This window comes from Anopheles cruzii, chromosome 2 (assembly GCF_943734635.1).
Source record: "Anopheles cruzii chromosome 2, idAnoCruzAS_RS32_06, whole genome shotgun sequence".
NCBI classification, from domain to species: domain Eukaryota; kingdom Metazoa; phylum Arthropoda; class Insecta; order Diptera; family Culicidae; genus Anopheles; species Anopheles cruzii.
This window is the reverse complement of record NC_069144.1, coordinates 55,986,550-56,013,895: the sequence shown is the minus strand read 5'-3', so window position 1 is coordinate 56,013,895 and position 27,346 is coordinate 55,986,550. Positions and strand designations below refer to the sequence as shown.

General features: G+C 49.9%; 4 protein-coding genes across 7 annotated transcripts in view; 2 read left to right on the top strand and 2 right to left on the bottom strand.

The window, feature by feature from the left end:
* The window catches only part of LOC128267762 (protein alan shepard), a 140,479-nt gene extending 137,196 nt beyond the window's left edge, over nt 1-3,283 (top strand). For 2 of the 3 annotated variants that reach the window (XM_053004677.1, XM_053004676.1), the window contains one exon: nt 25-3,283. In XM_053004677.1, the coding sequence (XP_052860637.1) occupies nt 25-195 (171 nt within the window). In that variant the 3' untranslated portion in view covers nt 196-3,283. The remainder of the gene's footprint in view (nt 1-24) is intronic. The other variant, XM_053004678.1, reaches the window with a different exon arrangement.
* An 8,916-nt stretch (nt 3,284-12,199) lies between these two features.
* LOC128267772 (dehydrodolichyl diphosphate synthase complex subunit Nus1) lies at nt 12,200-13,388 on the bottom strand. The gene is made up of 2 exons (XM_053004691.1): nt 13,003-13,388; nt 12,200-12,941 (listed from the first exon to the last, which is right to left on the bottom strand). The coding sequence occupies exons 1-2, from the start codon at nt 13,358-13,360 to the stop codon at nt 12,475-12,477; spliced, it is 825 nt and encodes a 274-aa protein (XP_052860651.1). The 5' UTR covers nt 13,361-13,388; the 3' UTR covers nt 12,200-12,474.
* A 349-nt stretch (nt 13,389-13,737) lies between these two features.
* LOC128267755 (choline transporter-like 1) lies at nt 13,738-17,196 on the top strand. Of its 2 annotated transcripts, none has more exons than XM_053004659.1 (6): nt 13,738-13,987; nt 14,300-15,352; nt 15,454-15,725; nt 15,790-15,952; nt 16,013-16,234; nt 16,314-17,196. In XM_053004659.1, exons 1-6 carry the CDS (start codon nt 13,880-13,882, stop codon nt 16,533-16,535), a joined length of 2,040 nt encoding a protein of 679 aa, XP_052860619.1. In that variant the 5' UTR covers nt 13,738-13,879; the 3' UTR covers nt 16,536-17,196. The 2 variants fall into 2 exon arrangements, with proteins under 2 accessions (XP_052860619.1, XP_052860618.1); XM_053004658.1 differs by having other exon boundaries at nt 14,300-15,380; nt 15,446-15,725.
* Nucleotides 17,197-17,296: 100 nt separating this feature from the next.
* On the bottom strand, nt 17,297-18,339 carry LOC128267773 (zinc finger matrin-type protein 2). The gene is made up of 2 exons (XM_053004692.1): nt 18,090-18,339; nt 17,297-18,023 (listed from the first exon to the last, which is right to left on the bottom strand). Exons 1-2 carry the CDS (start codon nt 18,196-18,198, stop codon nt 17,536-17,538), a joined length of 597 nt encoding a protein of 198 aa, XP_052860652.1. The 5' UTR covers nt 18,199-18,339; the 3' UTR covers nt 17,297-17,535.
* Nucleotides 18,340-27,346: the final 9,007 nt, after the last annotated feature.

Below are 27,346 nucleotides of genomic sequence, written 5' to 3'. Positions count from 1 at the left end.
TTCGCCCTTCTTCTTCTATTTTAGCCCATCCTGTCACTCCCGCAGCAGCAGTACATCAGCCCAACCTACCCGTACTACCCGACCCATCCGACGTCCGTGATCCACACGCTACAGATGGGTGACACGGAGCAGGCCAGCACGGCCGCCTCGCCGGACGAAGCGTACACCACGCAGTATCAGCACGCTCCGAAGTAGATTTGCTGCTACTTCCCACTTCCCTCACCCGGTCTGCCAGGAGCAGCAGCACCACCACCAGTTCTCCCGACGACACCTCAGATCATCACCAACACCTTCTAGCACGACGAGCATCCGTCTCTCGCAGAACAGCAGCGGCAGCACGGACGGGAGGGAGAGTGACGGTAGCAAACAAGATCAACTGCACAGCAACAACAACAGCAACAGAGCGACGATCGCCAGCGCGATCAGTCAACCAGAAAAAAAAACAAACACACACAGACACTACCAAAAACGACGACGAAACACAACGCTAAAGCAGCAAATCGAGGCTGCTTCTCGAGATCACTCGATCGAGATCATCGCCGCTTGTCCTTGCGTGTGCAGGCGGGCGAGCGGGAATTCCGAATTTCCGAACGTGTGTTCCTTTCCTTTCCAATCATATGCTGATGCGGCCACGATGGTTCGATCGATCGCATCCAGCATCCAGCATCAGCGCGCATCATCGATCGGGGCGGATCGATGCCGAATGACGGTGGTTGCACGACGAATACGAAGAATGTCGATGGCGGTGAACGAAACCGAAAAAGTGTTTTAAAGATGAGCGGTTGGTGGGCCCGGTGCGAAAAACGAAGAAGGAAACGAGCGAACACGATCCCCGGAACAACCGCCCGGAATTGAATTGTAAATTGTTTATCCTTAATTTGCTTGCACACCTCATCGGGGCAACCCAGAGCGCGTAACAGCATAGAACCCCGAGACAGACAGACAAAGTGCGAAAGAGAAAGAAAGAAAGAAAGAAAGAAAGAGAGAGTCCCCGAATCACATCACAATCTCATGCGCGGGGGGTCGCAAAACCGAACGATCAATCGGGCGAGAGAGATTGGTGGAGTTTGGAGATTGTGATGTTTTCTGTTTGTTTTTTTCCCCTGTGAAACTCCCTCTCTCCGTGGACCTTCACCCGATGATGGTGGGGTCAACCTGAAATGAAAGAGATACCTCAAAGATACCCCAGAGAGAGGAGAAGAGTGGTACACGTGCGTTCCGGCGTGGCATTCGATTGTGGCCGCCAATGTGGAAACAATCGAACGAGACGCGCGCCAATGACACGAGGACCCGGCACCCAGCACCGTTGGCAAGGAATACGGGGAAACCAATCGGACGGGGGGTCGCTACTCTAAGAACGGGATACGGACGACGAGACCGACGACTGTGAAGGAGAATAATATAGACTTTTGGACCTCATATTTGAATGAGGCGGAGGAAGAAGAGTTGATGTGGGACTGTTTTTTTAAAAATCATTATTATTATTTAAGCAGCGCTCAAATTCGCTTGCATTCGAAAGAAGCGGCCCCTTTTGGGTGGCCCCTGCACACAGACACACCGGCTTAACGCACGGCAGACACCCCATGGCAGTGCTGACTGATGCATCCCGACTAACCGGGCTTTTTCGATTCGGATTAGTTCATTCGGCTGGCCGAACATTCGACTGGCCAGGAGAACCGGGAAGGAAAACCGCATCCAGCCACGCTAAACTTCGCGTCACGCGGACACTGAGTTGCTCTTAGTAGTGGTGTCCGCGGGTTTTTCCTTCGTCTTCCCTTTTCCGTGTTTGAGTTCCGCGTTCCCAACAATTTCTTCCCCCGCTCGGAGGCGTGTCGCTGATTGATTTTAGTAGGTGTAATTTTAATTTATTGTTTCCCTTGTTTCCCTTGTCCCCCTGAATTATGTTTTTTGTCATGGTTAATTTAAAATGCTCGCCGTTTGCGCGAATCGAGATTGGCGTAGTGTAGCGAGAAGTAATGATGAAACGAAGCGAGAAAGGAGTGTGAACAGTTAGAGGGTCACAGTGTGGAGGTCGCCTGTCGCAAAGTAGAGCTTCAGGGACAGGCACAGAGACAGCGAGAGAGACACACACAGTATGCGAAGCGGAGCGGAGTGACGCAGACGCAACGGACGGACGGATGGATGGACGGAAGAATGCTAGTTTATTTCAATTTCCTAGACCGATTATTGGAAGTAAAAGTCGTAGCAAAATGGGGGAAGCCCCCCGGAACGGGACGGGTTTTAGGAAAGAAAATGGGGGGGAGGTCGAAGACAGTGGGCGCGCGGATGACTGACAGGTGCGCGCGCGGTGCAGGCGATTAATGCCGCCTGAGTTTTGAATCTTACCTTTATGCATGCGGCAACAGAGAGAGAACACACCGTTGATCGTTCGTAGAATGACATCCCCGCGAGGGTAGGCAAAGCACGGAAGGGAAGGCCCACAAGAAAGAGCAAAAGCAGATTGCATCGAAAGATGAACTCGAAAAAAGCGTCAAAAACAGCCCCGAGTCAATGCCGCGACGACAGAGGCGCGGGCGCGCGCGCGCGACACATCTTCCTAATTTGATAAGATTTAGTGTTTAGTGCGTTTAGTACGTTAAGTAGGATTTTTTCGAAAGATTTTGCAACTCTTTCCTCACAGTCTCCGATTTGGTTTCGATGTTTACCCATTTTCCGTTTGACCATTTTCCTTTTATCTATGTTTCTTTGTTTAACATTTACTCCTTTTTCCCACTTGCTGCTGCACCCTTACTTTGTGCGTTTAAATGTAAACGCAATTTTGTGTGATTGTGATAGCGCGATAGGGCACAGGATTGAGTGGAAGTGGGGAGAAACAGCCGGAACGGAAACAGATCCGGCTCAGAGGAAAGTGAAACTCACAGCGGAAAAGGGGGAAAACAAAAGAGTTAATGAACGTAGAAACAGTTCTACAAGGTGTGCGCTCGATAATGCTGAATGTTGGCCGTTTGGCCGTTTTGCTGTTCACAATTATTGTTTTCCAATCCTCCTTCTATTGGCCAATAACTTTGCTGCCTTTGACCTTTGATCCCTTTCGGAGAAGATACAAAAAAACACAGACACAGACACAAACGAAAACATACCACATGCGCCAAAACGCGCGGCGCCAAACGAGAACCACAACACACTGTGTACGAGGAGAAGGTGTTTGAGTTGTTAATGGAGCGAAGGTGGGCGATCTTCGGGCGGTTCTGGACCTGTGCGTTGATCAGCGCCACAGAGAGAGAGAGAGAGAGAGAGAAAGAGAATGCGGATGAATAAATGATAGCGAGTAGAGAAAACCTGACCTGACTGCCGATGATGTCCTCGCTCGCCCGCGGGTCCTCGGGCGGGATGGGATCGAAATTCCTCGTTGAGAAACTTTGTCAATGTCGCGCGCAGTTATGAAGCCATTCCTCCGGTAACACAGAACGTTTGGTGAGTTTTTTTATTGGTTTTATATTTTCCCATCCTTTTTTAGTTCCTTACACACCTGTAAGCCCCTTACGAATCGCAACGCTGTTTCGTGTAAGTTTTTCGGTTATCACTGTTCGATTTATGTTTTGCTTTCTTTCAGTTTTTAGTTGTTTCTTGTTTGCTTGTAAAAGACATAACACCCGTTTGGTTCGAGAGACAAACGGGACGCGTTTCGTGTGCCGGGTGCATTCGAACGATTCACCGAACCCCGACCAGTATACGTGTGTGCAAGAGTGTGCATTTTTCCCCATATCTCTACTGGTTCTTGCCGATGTCCCCCACAATCATAACCGCGAAGAAATCGATGGAAATTACCAAAACGCTACCTGACGATGATGCTACCGGAAAAAAATCAGCGAATGAAAACAAATTGTGCCTTTTCCACAATTTATTTTCCACGAGACACGAACATGGGAGACTCCTTGTTACCATTTGCTCTATATTGAAGAAGTCAAAACCTTATGAAACAGACGTGTGTGCGTATGGTGGATAACAAGTCACTCAACACGTCGACCTTCAACGATAAGAAAAGTAACTGATACTGACGGGCACGAAGCAGTGGAAACCACACTGAATGAGACCCAGACCCCACAAATACACAAATTGGGCTAGCGAAAAAAGGGTACCGCGCACTATCATTCGGACGCGGGGCACAACGGTGTACGATAATATGTGTGTGAAACAGAGAACAATACAAAAATTGATAAAAAGTAACATGAAACAACTCATGCACCATTTCATATGAGTATAGTGAAGAAGCTAATCAAACATACGAATTCCAAAAGCGAAAGCGAAACGAGCCAAACGACAGGAGGAGGTGGTGTGCGCTGCGCGAAAGGAGTCGAATGCACGAAAGCACAACACAAACAACTATCGCAGAGCACGAACAGGTGAAAACAAGAGGAAATAACAAACTTTTCTACACAAATATTTTTGAAAGTCCCTTTTTCCAGTTGTTGAATTTCCATTGAATTGAATTGAATAGCGGTGACACTAGCGGTGAAAACGAGTTCATACAAAAACCGCCCGAAACACCCGACGGCACTGGAGCCGGACAGCATAGGTATATGTCTCTGCAGGACGCTTTGTATTGTTTGAAAAATCAAAACGTGACGCGTGACGATTAGACCCCCATCATCTGGCCTTCAGGCTTCGATCACTCGACCGCGTATACTTTAATTGACGGGCGACCTTTGATGGATTCACGTAGCCCTCGAGGGTTCAACGTAAAAGTAAAACATAAACCTCAATACACAAGTATGCATCAGGAACCTCCTCTCGAATCATGAAAGCAAACCCACACAGAGATAGAAAAAGCTCGAAAATGTCTCGAAGACCCCCTCTTTTCACCTCTTCCAAAATCTCCAGCAAAGCAAAAACCTATACGATCTCCTACCTGTATCTGAAGGACCTCGTGGCGGCCGACTTTCTGCTACCGAAATGGGTTCTATACCAAAATGCATCGTTTGAACAGTGTGTGTGTATGCCAACAGCCGGGTTGGACCGGAACTGGCGGAGAAATGCGGAAAACTGTACCGCTGGGCGACCGCTCTTTCGATGATGATGATGATTTGCCAGCGAACGTGCAACCATTAATAGTAGTAAAGTATTGCTTATCTACAGCGCTAATGACACTTGTAATCACATACACGATATAATCACAACATAGGCTAATATGAGAGAAGAAATCGGGAAGCGACCGGGGAAAGGTGAACGAAGAAGCAAAATAAGGCGATATAGCAGCGGGGAGCGAAAAACGAGAAAGGAATATAAAGAAATATTATGCTTATTTTTAGAACACGAATTGACACTTTGCCTGCCGACTGCAGGATGCAACCGGGAAGCAGCAACTGCGGGCCGGTTGCATCCGCTATGCAAACACGCTATGTGATAATATGTTTCATGCTGTGATACAGATCGTAATAGTCTCCTTTTGTTTTGCTGTTATGCTTGTATTGTTTAATCAAAAGAAGGCGAAACGAAAAAACGAGATACGCTACATCTAATAAGAAATTTCCCCACTTGCCCCGGCTTAGAGAGAGAAAGAGATCGAGTGCTTACTTTCGAACCACAACATTGCGCGTTTGCTTTAGTAAGTTGTATCCCCTTCGCAGTGATCCTATGGCTCCTGTGGAACGAGATTGCTGCTGTTTAGTTTAGCACTATTACCAAATTGTCTTTGGATTGCGTCATTGTTGCTTCCATTAGTTTTTACTTAGAAGTTGTTATCCACTTTGAATGTTCACGCACTGTCACTGTCGCGCACATTCGAACGGAAAGACTGATTCCAAAGGCACACACCGCCGCCGCCGATTGTATGGCCGACGATGATGTTGGTGGTGCGCGAGCATAGCACGATCCCCGAGCTGCGGAACAAAACTCTATTTTGTAAACCTTTGCACAGCCGATCTTTCCGCGAGGAGCATATTCATAACGAGATCGCCATACCTAGCGCAAGAGTTCGCCACAGACGCTACAGAGCTGTACAGAGCGGTTTTTACAAAGTGTGCACGTGCGGTGCGTGCGCGGCGGATGGAAGTGTTTTACCACACAGTGCTGAGCCCACAGTTATTATACCCCCAAAACCGGGGCTCGATCGATGCCTAGCCGATACTGTAAATTAAAGCCGCGAAGACGACAGCGAACGGCAAACCATCCAAAGATGATTATATTTTTTGCGGTCAATCACCCAAAAAGCCCCCATTTTCTCCGCCAGTTTCTCGCCAACACCGCTTACAGGCCATCGAAACCATGCGCGGCTATTCAAAGATGTTGGTAAAGATCATTTCGGTAATAAGCGTTCAAACCACGACCCCCCCATTCTCTCTTCTCTAGCGACACACTGTTGAACGAACACACCCCCTTTAACGAAAACAAGAACCCGAACCAGAAAATGACTGGAAACACGAAAACACGCGCACTCTGTATAAACGCAAAAACCGTCAACCCTTAAAACTCAAAATGCACTTCTCTTTGCAACGGGGAAATACTAACCACACCTGGATCAAACGGAGACACACACAAAAAAGAACGCGAAACAATAAAACGAAGCATAAATAATCACTATCACTGAAAACCTTCCGCGAAAGGTTTGCAAACGGAACGAGCCAGAAACGAACAGTAGTAACAATACATGATCGCGCAAACCGAAGCGACAGAAACGAACCTGAGCGAACGGAACAAGCGCGGATCGCCGCGAGTACGGCAGCAAGCAAGTTGTATAAAACCCCGGCTAGTAGAGACCCCCCTTCTAGGCCAACGCACGAATTCGTCGCAATAATCCCCTATGAATCGACTGAGTAGTAGCAGCGTAGTAGTAGCGTCCAAGCGCCATTCCCAACTCTGTTCACGTGTAGCGGAAGTGTAGCAGTATAGCCGGCTGCCGAGTGCGGCACCGACGTGTAACAAAACTGTTGTTAGTTTGTTGTGTGCTGTAGTAGCTACCTAGTAGGAAACGAGCCACACGCGCGCGATGAGTGTTGCTAAGTGTGTGAATGTTAGCAGATAAACAGCGCGAGGATCGGAGGACCGGAGTAACATCGATCGAAGGTGATCGTCGGGATTCGTCGCTGCGCAGAACCGGGCTTTCGCTCCACAATTGTGCATAACCCACCCAGAAGGTAGCCATGTTTGCAGTTTTCCCCCCCGCCCCATGCCCACATGAATTGGGCGTCTTTCTTTTAGTAATAGGCGTAGTAGTCGGTGCATCTTAGCCGGTATAGGAGTCACAGGATCGCTGCGGAGAGTCATCCTGTCATCTGTCGAAAGCTCGACCGAACCGCAACCGCAAACAAACAAAGCTACAAAACGAAGCAAAACAAACAACAAGAACAAACAAAGAAAAAACGTAAGAAAAACAAATGATGTAATACATTAATATAGCAGTGGCACGGTTTCTTGCACGGTGATTTTTTCGAACCATTTACCTTTTAGAGGGAGTCGAACGTCAACGAACGAACGGTGACGAAAGAACTCGCATGTGCGCCGCACAGTGCGAGTGTGTGGTTGCGGTGGGCGCATGGTGGCATGGCTCGACCCTCGTCCTCAGACCCCCGCCCGACCGGAGGCCGGAGCGAGGGACCGCAGCCGCAGCCGGACACTCGCATCTGCGCGTGGATACAAATTGAGGAGATACAGGAGAAATACGACGACGGACAACCTGGCGCCACCTGGCGGCGCGCGCGGAGGATGTAGGTTTTTGTGGTGGTTTTTAGAGGGCCACAAAGAGGGCGCACGATCGCCGACGAGAAGTAGTACAGTACAGTTGTAGGCCATAGTTTGTAGCAGTGTGTTAGCCCGTAGTAGCCCGTAGTTGTGTAGTAGGCGCTGCCACAGTAGCAGCAGCAGCAGCAGCGACAGCGCAGAGGCAGCAGGCAAAATAGTGTGTAGTGTGAGGCGGCAGAGTGTAGCTAATCGTAGCAACCGCAGCCCTTCTAGTGTGCTCATTTTCTTCCACCGCTCGCTCGGAGAAGAACTGATAAGTGGACAGTGAGAACAAACACATCAGGACTTGTAAGTCTGATTTATTGTGAATCCTTTTCTGTTTCCTTCTCTCTCCTCACTCTCTTTGTAGAGCAGAGCGTGTGTGCGTGTGTATGTGGGGGAAGATGTAGTGGCCGTTGTTGTTATCGATTTCGCGACGAATCAGTAGCGTTAGTAGAGGGTGTGTAAGGCTTTTTGGTGCAGCGTGCGTTGTCTTCATTTCCCAGAGCGTTCCCGTTTTGTCCCCGCGGTCAGTTCGTACCGTACCACTTTTTTGCGGGGATGGGACATTCGTTAAAACCGCTGTTTTACCACACACACGTTAAAAACCATATGAACATAACAAATTCAAAGCAACTGATATGAAACACGATCACGCGCGTCTTGGGCGCGGAAAATTTAAACCAAAAAGCGGAGAAGGAGCAGCAAAAGGAGAAGAGATATCTTTTTACTTCATTCTTTACGTAAAAGTGGGAGAAACGGCCCGAAACCGAAAGATGAACATAAGAAAAAACAAAAAAGTAGAAAGTGAAGCCCACGTAACACGTAACTAACTGTAGGCGATTACAAGGAACGGTACAAGAAAGGCGCGCGCGAACCTGTGGTGTTTAGTAGCAAAAGAGAAATCGATTCCACAGGGCACGGGAAGATCTCAAACCCGGACCGGCCCGGCGGAAGCAGACACTAGGCAGAACACGCTCTCGTAGAATAGGATGTAAAACAAAATGGAAACACAAAATATGGCCAGAATGGCGAGCGGGCGAGCAAGGTAGAAACACACACCCCCCCGGAGGAAGGTGGTGGAACTCTAGAACACAGGATTAAGTAGTTGAAATGGAAACTGGAAATTGAAAGCAACCGCGTAGTAGTTTTATTAGCATTAAGATGATGGCAGGCCGGATGGCCGGAGAGGCCGAAACTTCTAGACCGTATTTATAGGTCACGACAGGTGACAACTTGACTCAGAGCGGCTTGAGGACGAGGAGAAGAAAAGGACGCGCGCAAACTGTGCAAAATGTTACGACTTATGAACCGAGATGGTGGTGGTGGCGGCGGCGGCGGCAGCCTCGGGTCTCACCGACGAATCACACGAATTGAGCGAATGGGGCTCGTGAAGGCGATGGACGCGGATCCGCGGCAGCAGCGCAGCAGCGCGATTTAGGATTAACCAAATGAATGAAATTTTTGCTAGTTTGTAAGCAAAACTATTTAGGGTAAACAATTGTTTAGAGTTACAGAACAGCAGCAGCGGCAGCAACAAATACACACAACAGAAAGAGGATGAGCTCGGGCAGAAACACAAGACGACCCTCACACACACAAAGAACACATATACGACCGGCGAAGGGATCGGGCGCGAATCCTTGCCGCGCGGCCCACACGGTGCTGCTCCCCGCTGTAGACGATGACGAGTTAATCCTAACCTCACACTTTTAGGATTTTAAACAACATTTCGTTGAAATCGGGGTCGTCCTGTTGCCGGGGCAACCGTTTTTAGGTTTGGCAGATTGTGGGGTTTTGAAGGTGTACATTTACCCTAACCCCAACCCGCCGACACTCGATGCGGTTGGTAGGGAAAGCAAACGAGCCTCAACAATCTTGAATCTTCCTGTTAAAAAGAACGAGACACAACCGAAGAAATTAAAGGACAGCGCGAGACACACGATCACACACCGCCACGATCAACGAATGGCGGATCAACACACGACTAGTAGTGTCACCGTTTTTTTTTTCGATAACCGGTAACCGGCGCATCGTGTTCACACTAAAATTGAAACAAAAACGACACTTTTACACCCCTTTCAACGTCATTTGATTGAGATTTTGCGCCAAGTCTACTACGGAAGCAACAAACCACCTAATCGCCCGATTATGTCGTGCACATATTTGCGTTTCTTGCGTTATGTTGGGCGCGCCGCACGGACTTTCGTATAGCTTGCGCACGTGAGAATGGATTAAAAGTTGAGAAGAAAGATAAAAAGCACACTCACGGCAAAAGATACGATACGCACTACCATTAGGAACGAAATTAAACGCGAACGGGGCTTCCACCTTCGGTTCTGTTTTACGGAGAGCACAAGAAAGCGGGAGGCGCAGTGCGGGGTACAGTTGACGGGACATGCTATCCGGACACCCCCCCGGAACACGCGCGGCATTTGTCGGTAGTTTCGGAGCTGTGCAGCTTGTGCTCCCTTGCTTGTGCAGAGAGAGCGTCTTTCTGTACTGATTACCGCGCTATCCGTGCTTTGACGAGGATGCCAATGCGATGCTTAAGGAAGAGGGATGGCCCGAAGATATATGTATGTTGTGTGTGTGCGCGCGTCGCGCCAAAATGCCACAGGACGACGACGACGGTAGACGAGAGCATTGAAATAATAAAAAAACACACTTATTTTTGGTCTTATTTTCGATCGCCTAGTGTTTAAGGATGTTAAATGAAAGTAGCAAGTACACATGATGCAACAAAGCAACAAAACGATCACCATCATCCTGGCCGAGTCCCTCGGTGGCCGCCAGAAGAGGATGGTGAGGAAAAAAAACATTAGTAGTAAGTGAAAAATGTCCCACAGGTGACAGCACACACCCGAAACGCGTAGTAGGCGAGACAGAAGGAGGCAGGGTGTGTATTAGAATGAATCGTGTTGGTGGTCGGCGTGGCGTGTGAATCAAAGTAGGCAACGCAGAAGCGCAGAAACTATTGAAACTGAACTTTACAAGAACCGCGCAAGGAGTAGCAGAAAATTTAAAGGATGACTCCCCCCATTGGCGAGAGGAAAAGTGTAGCAAAAGGGAAGCAACCGGGGAAAACGAATAGAGCAAATGGCGCGCCGAGAAGAAGCAGAAGTTATTGCGCTCACAAATCTGCGCAACGGAACGGCGTCGTGTAGTAGAAAGCCCCCGCGAACCGCGAGTGTGTGCGTGTGTGTGTGTCGTTTAGAAATCGACACTTAATGAATGAGGAAAAAGAAACACAAAAAACATAATTGATCATTGACAAAAAAACCCAAAAAAAAAATGGTAGAATGATGCAAAATGCAAAACAAAACAAAAAAACACGTTGTAGCTCCTAAGATGATGTTGAAACAGAAAGCAGAAACGTAGTAGTCGCAGAATGATGGTGTGAACCCCGACGCGACGGGGTGGTAGTAGGCGCGCGCGAGCAAGCAAAAGGGTAAACTTTAGTCGCTAAGAGAAACGAGAAACAGCCGGTGAACAGCGGAGAATCAGAGAAAATAAACACACACACACACACTCACACAGACATCTAGCTTTTAAGTGGAAAAATAAAGAGAAAACCAGAGGAAACCTGCGCGCGCGCGGAGAGCATAAGCGATGTGGAATGGAAAAGAACAATTTGCGGCATTGCATGGTGGAATAAAAGACGAAAAGTATAAATGCTGAAGAACATTGTTGTGTTGTATTGTTTCATTGCACAGCTGATGACCCTTTTCTCCCCCTTTCCGCCTTCTTCGATTCACCACTGTTTGTCCTAGCGAGGAAGGAAGCACGTTCGATTGCGGTTCAAAAAATCAGTCCGCCCGCAATAAACGATTTCGCGCGCCAAAAACGCAGTTTTCGACATGCCAAGCACGAGCGCTACAAACGCAACTTTTTACCAGGAGAACAGGATCGATGTGGAGCTAGCGTCAACGAACAGGACGGAAATGCGAGCCACTCAACCACTCTGTAGCTGTCTCTTTCGGTGCCGAACGGCTACAGTCGAACCTCGGTCGAAACGAACTACAGTAGAACCTCGTTATAACAGAAGCCGATTTCACTTTGGAAAGTGAAAAATTGTGGCGCGTGTTTGTACTGCCAACGTAGATGTTGGCCAGGCCTTTAATTGTGCAACAAAAACAAATTCATTTCACTTATTTGTAACCATTTTTGAAGCGAAATTAATCGCCAACTGTGGTTTGATGCGATCGAGGTTCGACTGTACTCGTTCGGCAAACAGACAAGGCCAACTAGACTGTTGGCAGCTGTTTCTCTCTCGCTCGTTAGCGCTACCTACACATCATGCTGCCCTGTTAGAACCAGCTGTCCACCGTAAGCGTGGCCTGCTTCAGATTTATTGCGGCAATCAAACTTACTGCGAGACGAGCCCGATCAGGACCGGGCGCTTTGTCAGCTGGTACTTGTTTCACATAATGCACAATAATGCAAAACTACGTTTAGCAAGTCGCTATTTTTTTATTTTAATGGATAATGGATGGGCTTTGGGATGAGAACATCCCACAACACAAATTACGACTTCGCCACGTGACGGTGGACGGTTCCCAATGAAAGTTGCTAATTGCTTGAATAAATGTACCCTAGCAAAAGGGGAATCGGACGACCCCGGGGAATGATGCCGTTGTTGCATTTAAAACTAAAAACTGCCGGTACAATGATCGGTACCAGCAACAGATGCCTAAGGAACTTTCACACCAAATCCTCCCCACAGCCAATTGGCCATTGTCAGAGCGAGTGTCGCAGATTATCCCTCAGGATAGACTGGCTTCAGTTTTGCGAGGGCTACGTTCCAAACCGTTGCTCGCATCGGGCAAATTTTAGCAAACAATTCATAAAATGCCGCACGCTAATGTCCCGCAAACGCAACGCAAGGGACAAAAATTCCGTCAACCGGATCTGCCACGGTAGCAGGCCGTACGGTGAGCAGATGTCCCCGAAGTACAGCGCCAGATCGGGATCCGGAATGTGATGATGAGCGGCTTGTAGGCGACCGTTCAGAAACTCGATGTCCACATCCGAGATGTGCAGATTCCGGTTGCGCAGGGACTCTCCAACCACGCGACCCAGCTGCACCAGGCCTTGTTTGCCGTCGACCGGCGAGTAGAACGATACCGTCGTCGTCGTCGGCGTTGATCGCCCAGGGCGGGGTTCCGATTCCGGTGGCGACGTCCAGTGAATATCGTCCGCATCATCCAGCTGAGCTGCGTTCACGTAGCGCACCATTTGCTCGTGATTTCGCTTAATGACCCCTACAATTGACGTTGAATGGTTGAACCAGACAACAATTACAAAGGATGCCAGCAGACTCACCATTATGATCGTAGAAGCTAATATAGCGGATACCGGCCGCGTGTGACCAAAAGATAAGCTGCGTAAGTAGCCGATAATCCGGTTCTTCTAGACCCAAAAGCACCACCAAATGCACGGGGACTTTCGTGACCTGTGCCATGTTTTGCCTCACGAATGTCTGTGACTGTCGAATGAAGTGATGATACTTTTCCCCGGTGAACTGCGATCGAATACGTAGGCACTGGAGCACCGTCTGTCGGCACCAGCGACTCAGCCACGCCAACCATTCGGTGCATGTGAATAAAGTGTGCAGAAGGCTCCAGATGGCCGTGATTAGAGGATTCAAGGCCGTGGCCATCGTTTTGTGACTGTGCATCATTGTGACGGAGGTTTGGGAGCGCTTTAGTTTCGTATCCTGCTCGCAAAACACTTCATTGCTCTCGATAACTTTGAACTGAACCAAATCACATGCTTTGATGTTTATTTTTCTTTGAAACGTCAAATTAGTACAAACTGACAGCAACGGCTGGCGGTGTTCTAAAACGGCGTCCTGCCTGCGCTTCTCGCTCAGAGGTTCTCTGTTCAAGCCGCGCCGAGCCGCTATTTAAAAAGCCGACTTCTGGGGCGAAAAGAGACGGAATAAAACTTCGCCCGGAGGAGAAAAAGAAGCGACGCCACCAACAACAATAAACACCGTGCCAAGCCAAGACTCGCCGCCGCCATTCGCGGGTCGCGTCATCCGGCAGGAATGCTTTAAGTTGCGAGTGAGCAATTAGCATCTCGAGTTAAAAGTGGAATTAATAAGCGTAAAGTCGTACTAAATTAGTTGGACGGATATTTCTGTGAGTCAGTGAAGGTCTCAATAAAGTTTGAAAACTCCTAAATCAAGACCGACGCGATGGGGTGCTTCGAGAGCAAGTCGGATCAACCCGCCCAGCCGGCAACGGTTCGGGGCCATACCGATATCTTCTGGTTGATCCTATACGTCGTGTTCTGGATAGCGTTGGTAAGTGCTTTGCATGAGGGTGGCCCACACGCCCCGGGTGAATTCGTCAAACATCGCGTGAGGGTAATTACACGCCAAGGGCTCCACCCTTTCTTTGTCATCACGGGCGCCTGGGGGAGATCCCTTTAACCAACTCCCTGACCTAATCCAACGCAAGCGTCGTTGTTCCGACGAGGGGAGAATCCGGAAACAGCTTTTTGTGTGTGTGTCTTTGTTGGTAGCGAATCACACTTCGAACGTTTGAAGGTCATGGCCAACGATGCATGGCCGCAGAGTACACCTTCTAACCGCCGCGCTACCGTTTCCCCGTAGATCGTGATTGCCATCTTTTCCTTCATCTACGGAAATCCGCTTCGCATCATCAACGGGTACGATTCGTTCGGCAACACGTGCGGTGTCGACAGCAATGAGAAGTACTCCAACATTCCACTGTCCGGCATGAATACGGCCGACAAGCCGTATCTGTTCTTCCTGGACGTGAAAGAACTACGCCATACGCTAACGGTTTGCGTGAAAGAGTGTCCCCGGCGGGAGTTAACCAACGCGGCGGAACTGTACCGGTACCATGAGGAGACCTTCACCAAGCTCTGTCGTTACGATTTCAACATGACCTTCCTCCTGACGCCGGAAGCGAGTGGACCAAAGTATTTCGACTACACCGGACCCTGTCCACCGTTACCCGTGTACCAATCGGCCCCGGTACTGCACCGTTGCATCCCGACCGGTGCCAACGCGCCCCTGCAACAGGTCAAAAAGATGTACGCCCTGATCAACTCCTGGGAAGCGACCCAACAGGTGTTTAGCGATCTCTACAAAGCCTGGCCCACGATCGTGCTCGTCTGTGCGCTCAGTCTCGTCTTTTCGATCGTCATCATTGCGATGCTCCATTGGCTCGCCGCGATCGTGTCGTGGCTCATTTGCATCTTCGTGGTCATCGCCAGTATCGGCATTACGGCGGTTCTTTGGTGGAGTTACTACCGCACGAAACACACACTCGATACAGACCAGCAGCTGTCGTACCTGGAAGAGCTAGTGCGCAACGAAACGACGATCTACGTACTGGCGATCGCCGCCACCTTCATCATGATCATCCTGCTCGTGCTGGTGTACTATCTGCGCGAAAAACTAACCGGGCTAGCGGCACTGTTTGAGGAAGCGGGCAAGTGTATGCTGCAGCTACCGGGCCTGGCCGGCCCACCGCTACTAGCGTTCCTTGCGCTGGTCGTCTTCCTAGCATTCTGGGTCTCCGTAGTCATCTGTCTGGCTACGGCAAACTATCCCGGGCTGAAGCCTCTACTAAGCCCGATAACGCAACTCGAAGAGAACTCCTCGCTCACGAACGACACCAAGCTGAAGCCGGAATTGGCCGGCAAGAACGATACAAACTTCAAGTGTGAGTACACAGTGCCGCATCTCGGGCTGGTTGCAAATACTAATTACTGCCCTTTCATTGATCAGCCTTCAAGTTGGTCGAGTATCACGAGGCGAACGTCCTGCGGCACATGCTGTGGATCTACATCATCGGACTGATCTGGACCAGCGAGTTCATCTTTGCCTGCCAGCAACTCGCCATAGCCGGTGCCGTCGCCTTCTGGTACTTCCGCAAGCCGACCGACACGCCCGTGCTGCACGCGATCGCCAAGCTGGTCAAGTATCACCTCGGATCCGTCGCCAAAGGTTCGCTGATCATTACGATCTTCAAAATTCCGCGCCTCATCCTGACGTACCTCTACGCCAAGTAAGCAGACCAAGGCCCCCCGGACCGTTGATTCGATTGATTGCTATCGATCCTCTTTCCCCAGATTGAAACGCCACCAGCAGGAGGGCTCGGAGTGTGCCAGCTGCTGTCTGCGGTGTTGCATCTGTAGCTTTTGGTTGCTGGAAAAGTTCATTCGCTACCTCAACCACAACGCGTACACCGTGATCGCGATCGAGGGTGTTAACTTTTGCCCGGCGGCCAAGATCGTAAGCTAACGGGTGCCCTGCTTCCCAGCAAAACACTCACACCGTTTTTTTATCTGCCAGGCCTGGAATGCCCTGGTGACGAACGCACTGCAAGTGGCCACCATCAACGGGATCGGCGATTTGGTACTGTTTCTGGGCAAACTGGCCGTGGCGGCCCTCTGTGGGCTGATCAGTATTCTGCTGCTGCGTGACAATGCCGATCTCCACTTCTATATGGCGCCGGTGATCATTATTACCGTGTTTGCGTTCTTCGTTGCCCACATCATGCTGTCGCTGTACGAGGTGAGTCATCATGGGGCGTTGCTGTGCTGCCAAATGACTATGCTAATGCGCGGCGCGTGTTGTTTACCCCCTCCGGTAGATGGTAGTCGATACGCTGTTCCTGTGCGTGTGCGAAGATCGCACCATCAACGGGAACAGTGGCCGCTGGAAGGAGAGCAATCTGGCCCGGCTGCTCGGTGAAATGCCCGAAATGGATGCTGTCGAGGCGCCCATGCAAGAGGTAGCGCTGACGCCCATCACGAAGCAACCGTTCTCTGCGGCCCAGTTCTTGCAGGCTGAGATGGACAACAGTAAGGCTTAGGAGGCCGGACGCTCGTCCGGACAATGGCACTGAAACTAACGCTCCTTTTACCCTCAAATATGCCATCTATATGCGTACCCGCCTGTCGTTTACATGTTGCTGAAAGTTTACTAAACCTCTAGAGTATATATTCATCGTTGCGTATCGGCTAACGGTTCATCGATTCACGAACGCTCGAACAGTTTTTTGTGTTTTCATCATTACGTACATCACGACCACACATCCTGATTGCATTGCGAACATTATCGAAATGTTTGTCCTAGGGCCAAAGTTCATTTAAATTATTAAACGAGGAAAACATTTACTTAATTCGAAACGGTATTAATTTGGGTCTCTCATACGGCCGATCGATAGACCAACGAATCGAAACTCAGAAAGTATAGCATTTAAGAAATTGACGCGCATTGACGAAACGAAGCACAACGAAGCCGGTGCTCTTCCAACAACAATCACGACGGACGGACACTCCGTTGACCTCTGCCAGATTTATATTTACAACAAGATTTTTAGCTCGTCCCAACTCGAGGATATTGGTAACTATTTACACAAACTGCTTACTGTTCCGAGGAGCGAAAGGAAGACAACTTTTCAGGACCCCAAGAAGTGGGCCAGATGAAGGCAACCATTTAAGAAACACTAACTGTTTTTGTCAGAAACTCTTATACGCTACAAAAAGAAATAAAGAACGCACAACGCCAGCATATAAGGTCGAGTTCATACTCTAAGGTCAGTTCCGAAGGGTACGCCCCAGAATACGTCATAAATATAGTCCATTGTATTTGTCGTGTACAGTTCATCAGGTTACAGTAATTCGAATACGGCTGCTGCAGCGTTCATCGCACGGCCACGCGACGTTCGATGCAATATTTTAACTTTACGGTGATTGGTTTGGGGGTCGTCGTAAACGTAAGGGACCCACAGTGTCCCCCATGAGAGTAACATTTAATCGGTGAGCTGAGCCGCGAACGCGTCGCGCGGTAGTGTTGGCCCGGGGGGAGGTTCAATTTTTCTTCGACCCACCGAACCCGGCAAACCCCATAATGGCGGCCATCTCCGAGCTGCCCCCGTCCAGCTCGTCCTCATCGTCCCCGCCACCGTCGTGCTTCCGTTTGCGGTCTTTTCTCTTCTCCCGCTTGTACTCTCGGTACCGATCTTCCTCTTCCTTCGCCTCGCGGACCCGCGACTCCAGCTCGTAGTCTTTCTTTTTCTCCTCGGTCTTCTTCTTGTTGATCTTGAACCGCTCCTTCACCTGATCGAGTGAACTGCGCTCCACCTTCATCGACATGCCCAGGTTCCGCTGGTGCTTTTTGCCGTTAATGTGGTCGAGAAAGTTGATCGAGTCCTTCACCACACAGTCGCAAACGTTGCAGTAGTAGCCGCCCGACTGCGACGACGGTGTGCTCTTGTTGATGACCATGCTCTTGCCCAGCTTGCTGTCCAGATCGACTTTGTATTCGCGCTGCTTGAGCAGCTCCTTCGTGATCGGTTCTGTGGGACGGAGAACGCCAGCGTTATTCCAAAAGCACCGGCATCGGCCGTAAAGAGTGCACGTACCTTCATCTTCCTGTACCTTGCCATCCTTCGAAAGGATTCGTTCCTGGGCCAACCGCTCGTACTCCTTTCTGTCCCACTTCCGACGGTGGTCGTCCGGTCGCAAGGACATTTTGTTAAGTTTCGTTTGCAAACACTTTAACACTTTCCAACAAACAAGTTGCCTTTTTACGGGTTGTTCCGTTGCCGATTTAAGAAGCGGAACTGTTGATTTGGGATTGGCGGTCAGTTCTGTGGTCACTTTTGCTTTCCCGAAATCATCACCAAAGCTAGATTTGACAGTCCGTTTGTTTATCTCCGTAAGGGATGCATCTACTGAGGAACGAGCACAATGCTTCGAATTTAGTACAGTTTTTGGTACAGCATTTAGTACAATTGTGCTGTGACAGCTTTCTGGGCCGACGACGGTTACAGTTTTGAAATTCGTTTTTAAACTTTAAAAATTTTGTTATTGAAGGTCAAACAAAAGTTCTTGCAAAAAAAACAAAAAAAGCAAAACAAAACCCAGTTCGCAAAAACCCCGGCCCGGAACTGGTTGTTCTTATTCTTTTCTAACCGATTTGTATGGGAAATTTCAAAACGGTACACAGACAAATGATTATTATTCCGATTTATCACATTTTTCAGTGCATTTCTTACCAACAAAGTGATGACCCGTGTTAATAGGATGAATATCTATTTGATTAAACCTTTTCCCAAGCCAGTAAAGGCCTCTTCAAGCGTGAATCACACGAGCAAGCTAATCGAGTGCATGTTGCTGTTCCACGAAACTAGTTCTCTCATCAATGGGACGTGTGAACAAGAACGGAACTTTATCAAAATACGAATGCAAGCCCCGTACCACAGCCAGATGACTCAGTTCAATGCCTGCAACCCTTTCGAGCATTTTGACCCATGACGAACGATGCGCTACTCACAGCTGATAGATGGATTGCACTTCAGGTTGCAAGTGGAGCTCTAAAACGGGGGGTTCGCAATGGTTCCTAAACTGCTCCAATTACACATGTTGTTGCGAATGGCCATCGCTAGAAGTGTCTTCATATAAGTCATATTAATTTTTGGTACCCAACCATTTGGATGAGTCATTCGTGGCACCCAATTCATTATGTTTTGATGCATATTTTAGTGATTATTTATTGCCCAACAGACACGGTGCCATGGTTTGGAGCTTCCGCGATGCGATCAAACTGCACCACAGCACAGAGAGAGATCGTCCCTAATGCGCCGACGACCCAAAACCGACCAGGAACGGGAACGCGCATCGAACGCATCGAAGTGGAACACTTTGTCAAGTGGGCTCCGCACCGGCTCCGGAAACGCGGGAAGTCCGTCATTTACAGCGTGTGTCCCTACTTTTTCCCCTTTTTCCTGCATGCGCCGAGGAACCAATGCGTTCCGGCTACGTTGTTTTTTTTGGGCTGCATCAAGATAAAGGAAGCCGAAAAAAGCTACCCAACTGTTACACGGCCATCATTTGAATATATCTGAAAACCATCGATTAATTACTCGGATGTTTCACACTCACACGAGGGGGTTCCGTATTCGTTCCGAACGAAGGTTCCGAGGGTTAAAAGTTCATTAGTGGCCGACGTTGGGGAGCTGTCGGCGATTAAATTGTCACCTTAAATAAACGAAGAAGGCAAGGTGAAAAATTCTCACAACACAATTTCGAGGGAAGGCTTTTGAAAACAATCAACTCGCGCTCGCGGTCTATCCGGGGTCCGGCGGTTGCTGTCGGCATAATGCGTTTGCGTTCGCCCCCCGGGTCACCAAGGCCAATGCACTGCTGCGGGACAGCGAAAATTTTGCGCTGAGCCAAGCTTCTTGCCACTTTCTTGCGGCTTTCGAGTATCGCGACCGCCCCCCGAAACCGGAAGTGCCGCGCGTATTTGGACCCAGCGAAGCGTTTTAAGCGGAAGCATAAAGAAAGAATCCTTTTTTTGGGCTGTTGGCACAAAAAAAAAGAAGTCACAGCCACAGACAAGAAAATGTATGTTCGATTCATGCCTTCGGCAAGCCTAATTGTCCGCGGGCTCGGAAATGAGTTATGGCCCCCATCAACATTCGCGACCACATCGAGACAGCAGACATGTGGGCGACGCCGGAGAATGGTGTCGATAGCCGCGCGAAGATGGGACTTCGTGAGGGAATGATGGCCATAAAGGCGTGCCTCTTTCACCGCTTTGTCCGTTTGGCTTCCGAGGGGCGTTATGGTAGGCAGGCAAATCGGGATGCATCAAATTGAATGTTAAAATCGCCAAGACCGGGACTCAAACCAGTTGCCCGCTAGGGACCAAAATACGGCCCATTCTTTATGTTTCATATCGGACTGTGCCATTCTAGGGTCAGTGCATGCGATTCCTGGCCACTTACCGGAACACCCATCGCGCGTGTGTGGCAATAAGAAATTAATTTACCGGTTACAGCCCTCGCGCCCACCACAAGAATCACAATAAACAGCCATCCCTTCGCACGCCATTACGCGCAGGAGCGCTCCGAGCGTCCGGATGATAAACGGTGCCAGCCAGTCATCCATTCCATCCGGCCCGCAGGGTACGAGGGAACGAAAACCCCTGGCCTCGCCGATGAAGGGAGCATTCCAAAATAAACGGTACAGTCCCGGAGCCACGGCCACGATAAGCAACTCAGCCCGAGAAAGAGCGGGAGTGGGAGAGAGGGGGTCAAACATGGAAAGCAGGTAGCCAACGGGGGCCGGGTTCTTTCTATTGTGTGCCCGGGAGCGTGCTTTTGGGAGGTTTGCCCCCCGGCAACCGCACACACACGTACACGCGGAGCGGACAAAGGGAAAGTTTTGTTGTTCAAAACATGGTGCCCAATTCTTGGGTCGACTTTTTCGCGTTCACGCGCCACTACACCTTCGCAATGGGCACACACGCTCAGAGAATGGCCATTGCACGGTTACCAAACGGGCGGACCATAACTCTTGGCGGGCGAGGCCCGAAAGCGACTACCGGTTTTCGATGTACAATTTGAAGCCACCGACGCCGGAGAGGAGCCGTGTATTCCGCAGGTTGCGTTCCAGTAGAGCCCTAAAATACATAGAGATCCCAGACTTTCTGTATTGTGCAATGGCTGGTGATAATTTAGTGTTTTCGGCGAGTACTGACCCGTCAATCCAGTGCGTTTGAAAAATAGCCAACGCCTTCGAGGCCTTCTGGGATGGGCAGAAATGACACCTCGAATGCTGTCAGAGCGCGCTCCCAACACAATACTCTGGCAGCAGGCGGTGCCACCTTTTAGGTTAGGGTTTCTAACGCTTCCACACGAAAGGCACCCCCCGGCCGGCACTCGGTGCGTTATCATTGTGCGACGACCGGGCGGCGTTTTATTGTCCACCCTCCTCCTGGTAAGTGAATGGTGAAAATTCTGGGCACGTCGTTCCGTTACTCGCCGGGGTCCGGGGCGCAATCCGATTTACACATATTCTAACCGAGCCCTTATTTCGTAACAGAGCGAAAACCGTATTTGGATACAATACGTGAATAGCATTCGTTGCGGATCGCTGATCATTTGGCCACCAACTGGCGAACCAAACCGGGGGATGGCGGGAGATCGCTCTCTTTCCGTTCCGACCATTCGGTTGGCTGATTCCCGCCGACTGCACGGATGGTTGGGTGAGAAAGTAAATAATCTACAGGCAGCGTACTCTCCACACTTGATCGTGTTATTGGATAACACGATCCTCCCCATTCAATGGCGCCTGGTGTGTAGAAAATGTGCGAAAAAATATAAATACAGACCGAATTCGTTTCCAAAAGATTTCCTAATGCTTGTATAACCCGCGCCCCGCGCTTAGCATATTTCGATTCCCAAGAGTTTCAGGTTCCCAGAGAGCCCCTGGTGTATCCTTGAGCTACGTCGTAATCATCGTCGCTGTCCCTTGGCCCTCATTATCGGGCATCGGGTATAGTGACCAGAGGGCTGCGGTCTTCGCTTTAACGAAGGTCCTACTTTCTTGCTTCCCGAGACGAGGACGTGATTTTGAAGTCGGTAAAACATAAACGAGAACCTCAAACCCCCTGAGGGCCGTACCTCAACCACTTTCCTTACGTTTCCTAATTAGCCTCCTTTATTGGCCTAAAATTAAACAGGAATACCGAAGGATCGGAAAAGAACCTCTGGGAAGGCAGGCAGACACGCCATGCTACCTTGCTGGTCATACATTAGCGGGAATTGAAGTACAGGTCGGGGTAAGAATAATGTTGGGTAAATTTTGATTTTTACACTTTTTATGGCGACCGATACGTTATTTTTTAGGGTTTGCTGGATGTTCTCAACCAACCTCATCCACTTTTGGTTTTTAATGTGAGTTTTAAATCACTGTTCACGTGACTGAAACCTGGCCGGATTGATATTTCGATTCACGTAACTACAGAAAACGATAGACATTTCCATTCCTTGATAGCCTCGTAGAAAACAAACCAGCCCTGCCGTGCGGGACGTGCCAGGGGCACACAGTCGTCGGTGAAACAACGAAGAACAAATTAATAAATTTGAACCGGGAAGAAACCATGAAAAGAACTGAACCTAGGGAAGAAGGGAACACACCTTGCGTACCTTTAAGCTACCTGAAGCACGCAAGAATTGGAAGCACAAGACGCATCTGGTGAGAAATCCCTAATCTCGTTTCCTTCAGCGAAGGACGCACGGTCCCACGGGGAAAAAGATCGGATCCGACGATCGTACGAAACGGTACAAAGAAAAGGACGAGACGTGTTGGAAGATGCCTACACCAATACACAGCTCACGCTCAAAAACGATCAAAAAGCATCTCGAGGACCCGAGGAAGCGTCTGCGTGAAGCCTGAGAAAACTGTAGAAATTCAAAACGCGAACAACATTAGCTCCGCACAACCTGTCGCCGGGTGTTGGACGGCTACTCGGAAGTGCAGTTGGTCGCCGAAACAAGTTGACCAATCTCGATCCTGGAAACAAGACCATATGGTAGCATCTGGGAAGAGGAGTTTTGCTCCTGGCGGCAAAGAAGACGGAAAAGAAAATACCAAGCGACGCCACAAGTGCGCTTCGGAGCGGCAGACGCCCTCCGGAGACGGACGAAAGGAAAACAAACTTGGCCGACTCGGTTGAGCCACGCGAACACTTTACGGCGACACCGCCCCCAGGAACCGGACCGGAACCCAAGTCCGTGCTTCGGCTTTACTTTGTTTTTTGTTGGTCCCCGTGTGTACCCTCCACTCTCTGGATCCGGTCTGTTCCGGGGTGGAAATTCGATAGCCCTGTGGATTGTTTTTTTTGTATAATGTCATTCCGGTTCCCTAGCATGGCGATGTTGCCTCACAAACCAAAAAAATGGTCCGCGGCCGACGCACGCCAAGATGGTGTGCAAGGCAATAAACGTTATTGCACAATCCTCCGGAGCCTAACGCCGCAGGAACGGTTGAGGAAGCGACAGGGGAGAGAAAGTGGCTTCGGGGTTGCCCCTGTTCCGCTGACACAGTCAAATTGCTAAACTTCCTACGGACCTATCGATTCCACGACTGTCAGCGTGGACATTGGTTTCAAACGCCACGGTGGACTTTCGTCTTATGGAATACTTTTTGCTCCGACAGTAGGTTACGTTGCGAAACGATTCCGGCCACTCTTTCCAAGTACCTGAAGTGCGCCGTGTAAATTGATACGTTTTTCCCATGCAGACCCTCCGGAAAACCTGGAAAACCACCGGATCACCGGTGGGTATTTTCGAAGGTTCCACGCGCCATAGGCTGGAGGGATGAGTTGTCGAACTGTCCCTGTTTGGCGAGCCAGCTGTTGGGTCGACCAGGGCATTTTATGGCGCGTTGTAAAACCCCGAACGGAACCCCAGCTTGCCCCGGGCCATCCAGCTCGGGAACACTCGATCTGCAATTTAACGGCTTACGGGAATGATAATCTACCCGGCTCCGGTCGGATGTGACAGAACATGTTTTAGATTGGCGAACATCGGGCTGGTCGTTTGGCCGTTCCGTAGGTTTTACACGATGGCGCTGATGTGGTCCCACTATTTTCTCCCGGTGCGAACCCAGGGCGGGTGGCTTTGAAGTTTTGGGAACCAGATACACACGATTTTAATAGGTTAATACCTCGATTGCCCATCGAGCGAATGTTTCCATAAAGACCGGTACGGGCAGACTATTCGGTAATTCAGAAATTGGACACCCAGCAGCCTATCGATATGGCTTTACATAGGTTCGAAGAAATGGAGCTTCGGGAAGGTCCCGAGACTAGGAAATCCACCCCGTCCCGAGGGAGTTATCGAGAGAGAGATAGGGTCCACGGACCAAGCGATCAACATACGACGCTTCAGATACTCCAGCAGCCGTTTGCCACCGATTCTCCCATTTGTCGCCGAATGCCCAAAATCCGGACGTAAGCCAAAAAAGGTCGACAGCAAATCAAAGCAGTAACCACTGCGCGCGACGCGGCACCGTAATCTGTCATTTGTCATGTCCCCCTTGTTGCCATCTACTACAATTATCGGTGGCCGTCCGCGAGGAGAAAGGCCAGAGAAACGCCATAGAAAACCATAACAAATCCCACGCTCCGCGCACAGGGCCTCGAGAAAAAGACAACAAACCCGTCCCGGCCGGCCATTTGTCGCAAGAAGTCCACACTCAGCCGAGTTTGGCCGCGCACATCATCAAGTGGCATAACAAATTTATTGGACTTTTAATTGCATTTTCATGGGTTCGCAAACACTGCCCGGCCGGGAGCGGGCCAAAGAGACCGTGGGCGCTTCCGTCTCGGAATATCTGCCGGAGGAGGAATGCACAACGGTGACCAGTTCACGGCGACAGCGAACTGGAACACACCGGGGGAAGCCGGTGGTGTTGCTGTTGTTGAAATGGCAATCATAGACGGGGACCGAATTCGGGCCCAGTCTGTTAATCGGTTTATGCGTTTATATAGCGTCGCCGATGGGTCTCTGCTTTCATCTGTGAGGGGTGCCATTCGATATTCGGCAGTCGGTCGGAAAACGGTCCACAGGAAACTGACGGCCCTTTGATGTGCAGCAGCAGCACCCAATATCGATATTCGGATCTCTCGGATTCCTCCCGGACAATGCCCGGATTTCGTTTCAATTTCCGACCAACGACGAGAAGGTGATTTATTACTTCCGATGACTGCCGGAGTTGTCGAGATGTCTCGATAAAGTGTTCTCTGTGGGGGGTGCGCGCAGGACACGCCACGGAAACAAATATTATTCTTTGGCTTTTTGATTGAACCAGAGAAGCAAATTTGTCACAATGTATTACTTGTGTTTATTGTGTCCCCTTTTCTATTGTCCACAGCCTGAATGAGGTTCTTTGAATTGAAACGGACTTGAACTCCTCCGCCGGGAAAGTTAATGTATCTTCCATTCTTGGCACACAAAACTCGAGAAGATGGACGGGCCCAGCACACACAGGATTACGATTGTTGCCACAGTCGGAAGGTCCCCACCACTCTTGAGAGTCTCCGACACTCTCGAGCGTCGTGCGCTCCGTCAGCCACCGAAATTTATGGCGCATGCTGCCGCCCGGGACACAGTTAATCTGCCGGCGCATGAAACATTTAAACCGCAATGATTCTAATATGTTTCTCATTATTCACCCCTTGGGCCGGGCGATTAGAAGTCTTCGCTGCATCTTTCCTGTGTGTGTCCCGATCTGTGTAATTCAACACTCTGGTGCTGGTCCCTAACGGAAGGGGACCACGGAGGAGAACGCAACGAACGACCCACGATGAGGCGTAATAACTCAAAAACGAGCGCAAGCCCCGGGTGTGACGACCCCTTGAGCCTTCGGGCCAAGTAAACAACAACGAGAAATTAATTAAATCTTCGAAGGCGTGCGCCTGCAACTTGGAAAACTTCAACCACATGAAGGCGCTAAGTTTTCCCGGCTTTGCGGCGGTTCCCAAAATCAAGCCAAGGAGGGGTTTTGAAAAATGGACCTCAAAAACCTCGAATACGAATCGATTACGGTGCCGCTGATGCCTCTTTTTTTTGGGTGCCGTAAACGATTTACAACCATTTAACAAACTAAATCCCACCACACATCAACGGGTTGGAACCCGGGGGTCGGTGGAAAATCTCAGCCAGAGTGCATCGCCCGAGATGATGACGGGGAGCATCGTGAGACGGTGACAAGTACCAGCAGCATATGCGGCCCGGCGGCGCAAAACGACCGGGGTAACGGGTAAACGATCCAGGATAAAATCAGCCAGCAGAATTGGATTTAACGAGCGCTGGTAACAAACAGAAAAAATCACGACCCCTATCCACTTGACAGGCGGCGGCGGCCACTCGTGACGAACTGGATGCTGGATGGTGATGATGTGATTGTTAATTTAAATTTCCACTCCACCAACCCGCCTGCAGCTGGGGACGTCGTGGGAGACCCGCTGGCTGCAGATTAATTAACAAATTACACTAATGATGGTCGTGGCGCGCGTTTAGCCGCTTGCGAATCGCGCACGGCAACATGGTAGCAGATTAAGTGTGGCCATGGCGCGTTTGGATGGCACACGATCGTAACACGATGTGCGCGATGATGATGGCCAGCCGGACGAACGAACGAACGAACGAACGAAAGAGGCTAAATCCATTTGGCACTCCGTCAAATTGCATTGCGACGTCGCTTAAAGCGCATCGCAAACGACACGCACGCCAAACCTACGCTGGAGCGGCCATTTGCAGCTGGGCCCCGATCGCGATGAGCCACAATGTTCGATGGCCTTCACGAGGGATTTGCCTTTGTCCGGTCCGGAGCCGGACTTTATTGACAACGCACCGTCGGACCGTACACGCACGCAGCATACGATCTGATTGACATTAATGTTCTGTGTTCATAACTCGTGGTCACGGCGCGCTGGCGACGTTGGCTAATCTGCAAAACACGAACCCGCAGGCCCTTTTCAAAAAGACAAAAGAAAAAAAGGTTTCAGTTCCAGGCAAAAACCCCGCGCATTTTGGGGACGAAGTTACCCTTTCCGGCATTCCATCTGACTCCTCTTGGGGGCTGTAAATCTGTGTGTCAGAATGATCGACACCGGTTCGTCGAACCCCTGGTGCAGAGCTCACGGACGGTCGTAAAAGTGGGACACGATCCTCCCGAAATCCTTTTCGAACAATCGTCCTCCGCAGGCAGAAGAGGTCTCTTTCGGTGTTTCGGTGATCTCCACATAATAAAATCGCTCGGCTTTAAATCAATTTTTACGATCGCATCGCTGGGCTTCGTCGCCGTTTGCGACAGCTCGTGA

Bases quoted from the DNA above. Each gene is read 5' to 3' on its own strand.
- LOC128267772 (XM_053004691.1), bottom strand. From the start codon at position 13,360: ATGATGCACAGTCACAAAACGATGGCCACGGCCTTGAATCCTCTAATC. The intron at 12,942-13,002 runs GTGAGTCTGCTG...CGTCAATTGTAG, and splicing joins TAGCTTCTACGATCATAATG to GGGTCATTAAGCGAAATCAC.
- LOC128267755 (XM_053004658.1), top strand. From the start codon at position 13,880: ATGGGGTGCTTCGAGAGCAAGTCGGATCAACCCGCCCAGCCGGCAACG. The intron at 15,381-15,445 runs GTGAGTACACAG...TTCATTGATCAG, and splicing joins GAACGATACAAACTTCAAGT to CCTTCAAGTTGGTCGAGTAT. The intron at 15,953-16,012 runs GTAAGCTAACGG...TTTATCTGCCAG, and splicing joins TTTGCCCGGCGGCCAAGATC to GCCTGGAATGCCCTGGTGAC.
- LOC128267773 (XM_053004692.1), bottom strand. From the start codon at position 18,198: ATGTCCTTGCGACCGGACGACCACCGTCGGAAGTGGGACAGAAAGGAG. The intron at 18,024-18,089 runs GTACGTGCACTC...TCCGTCCCACAG, and splicing joins CAAGGTACAGGAAGATGAAG to AACCGATCACGAAGGAGCTG.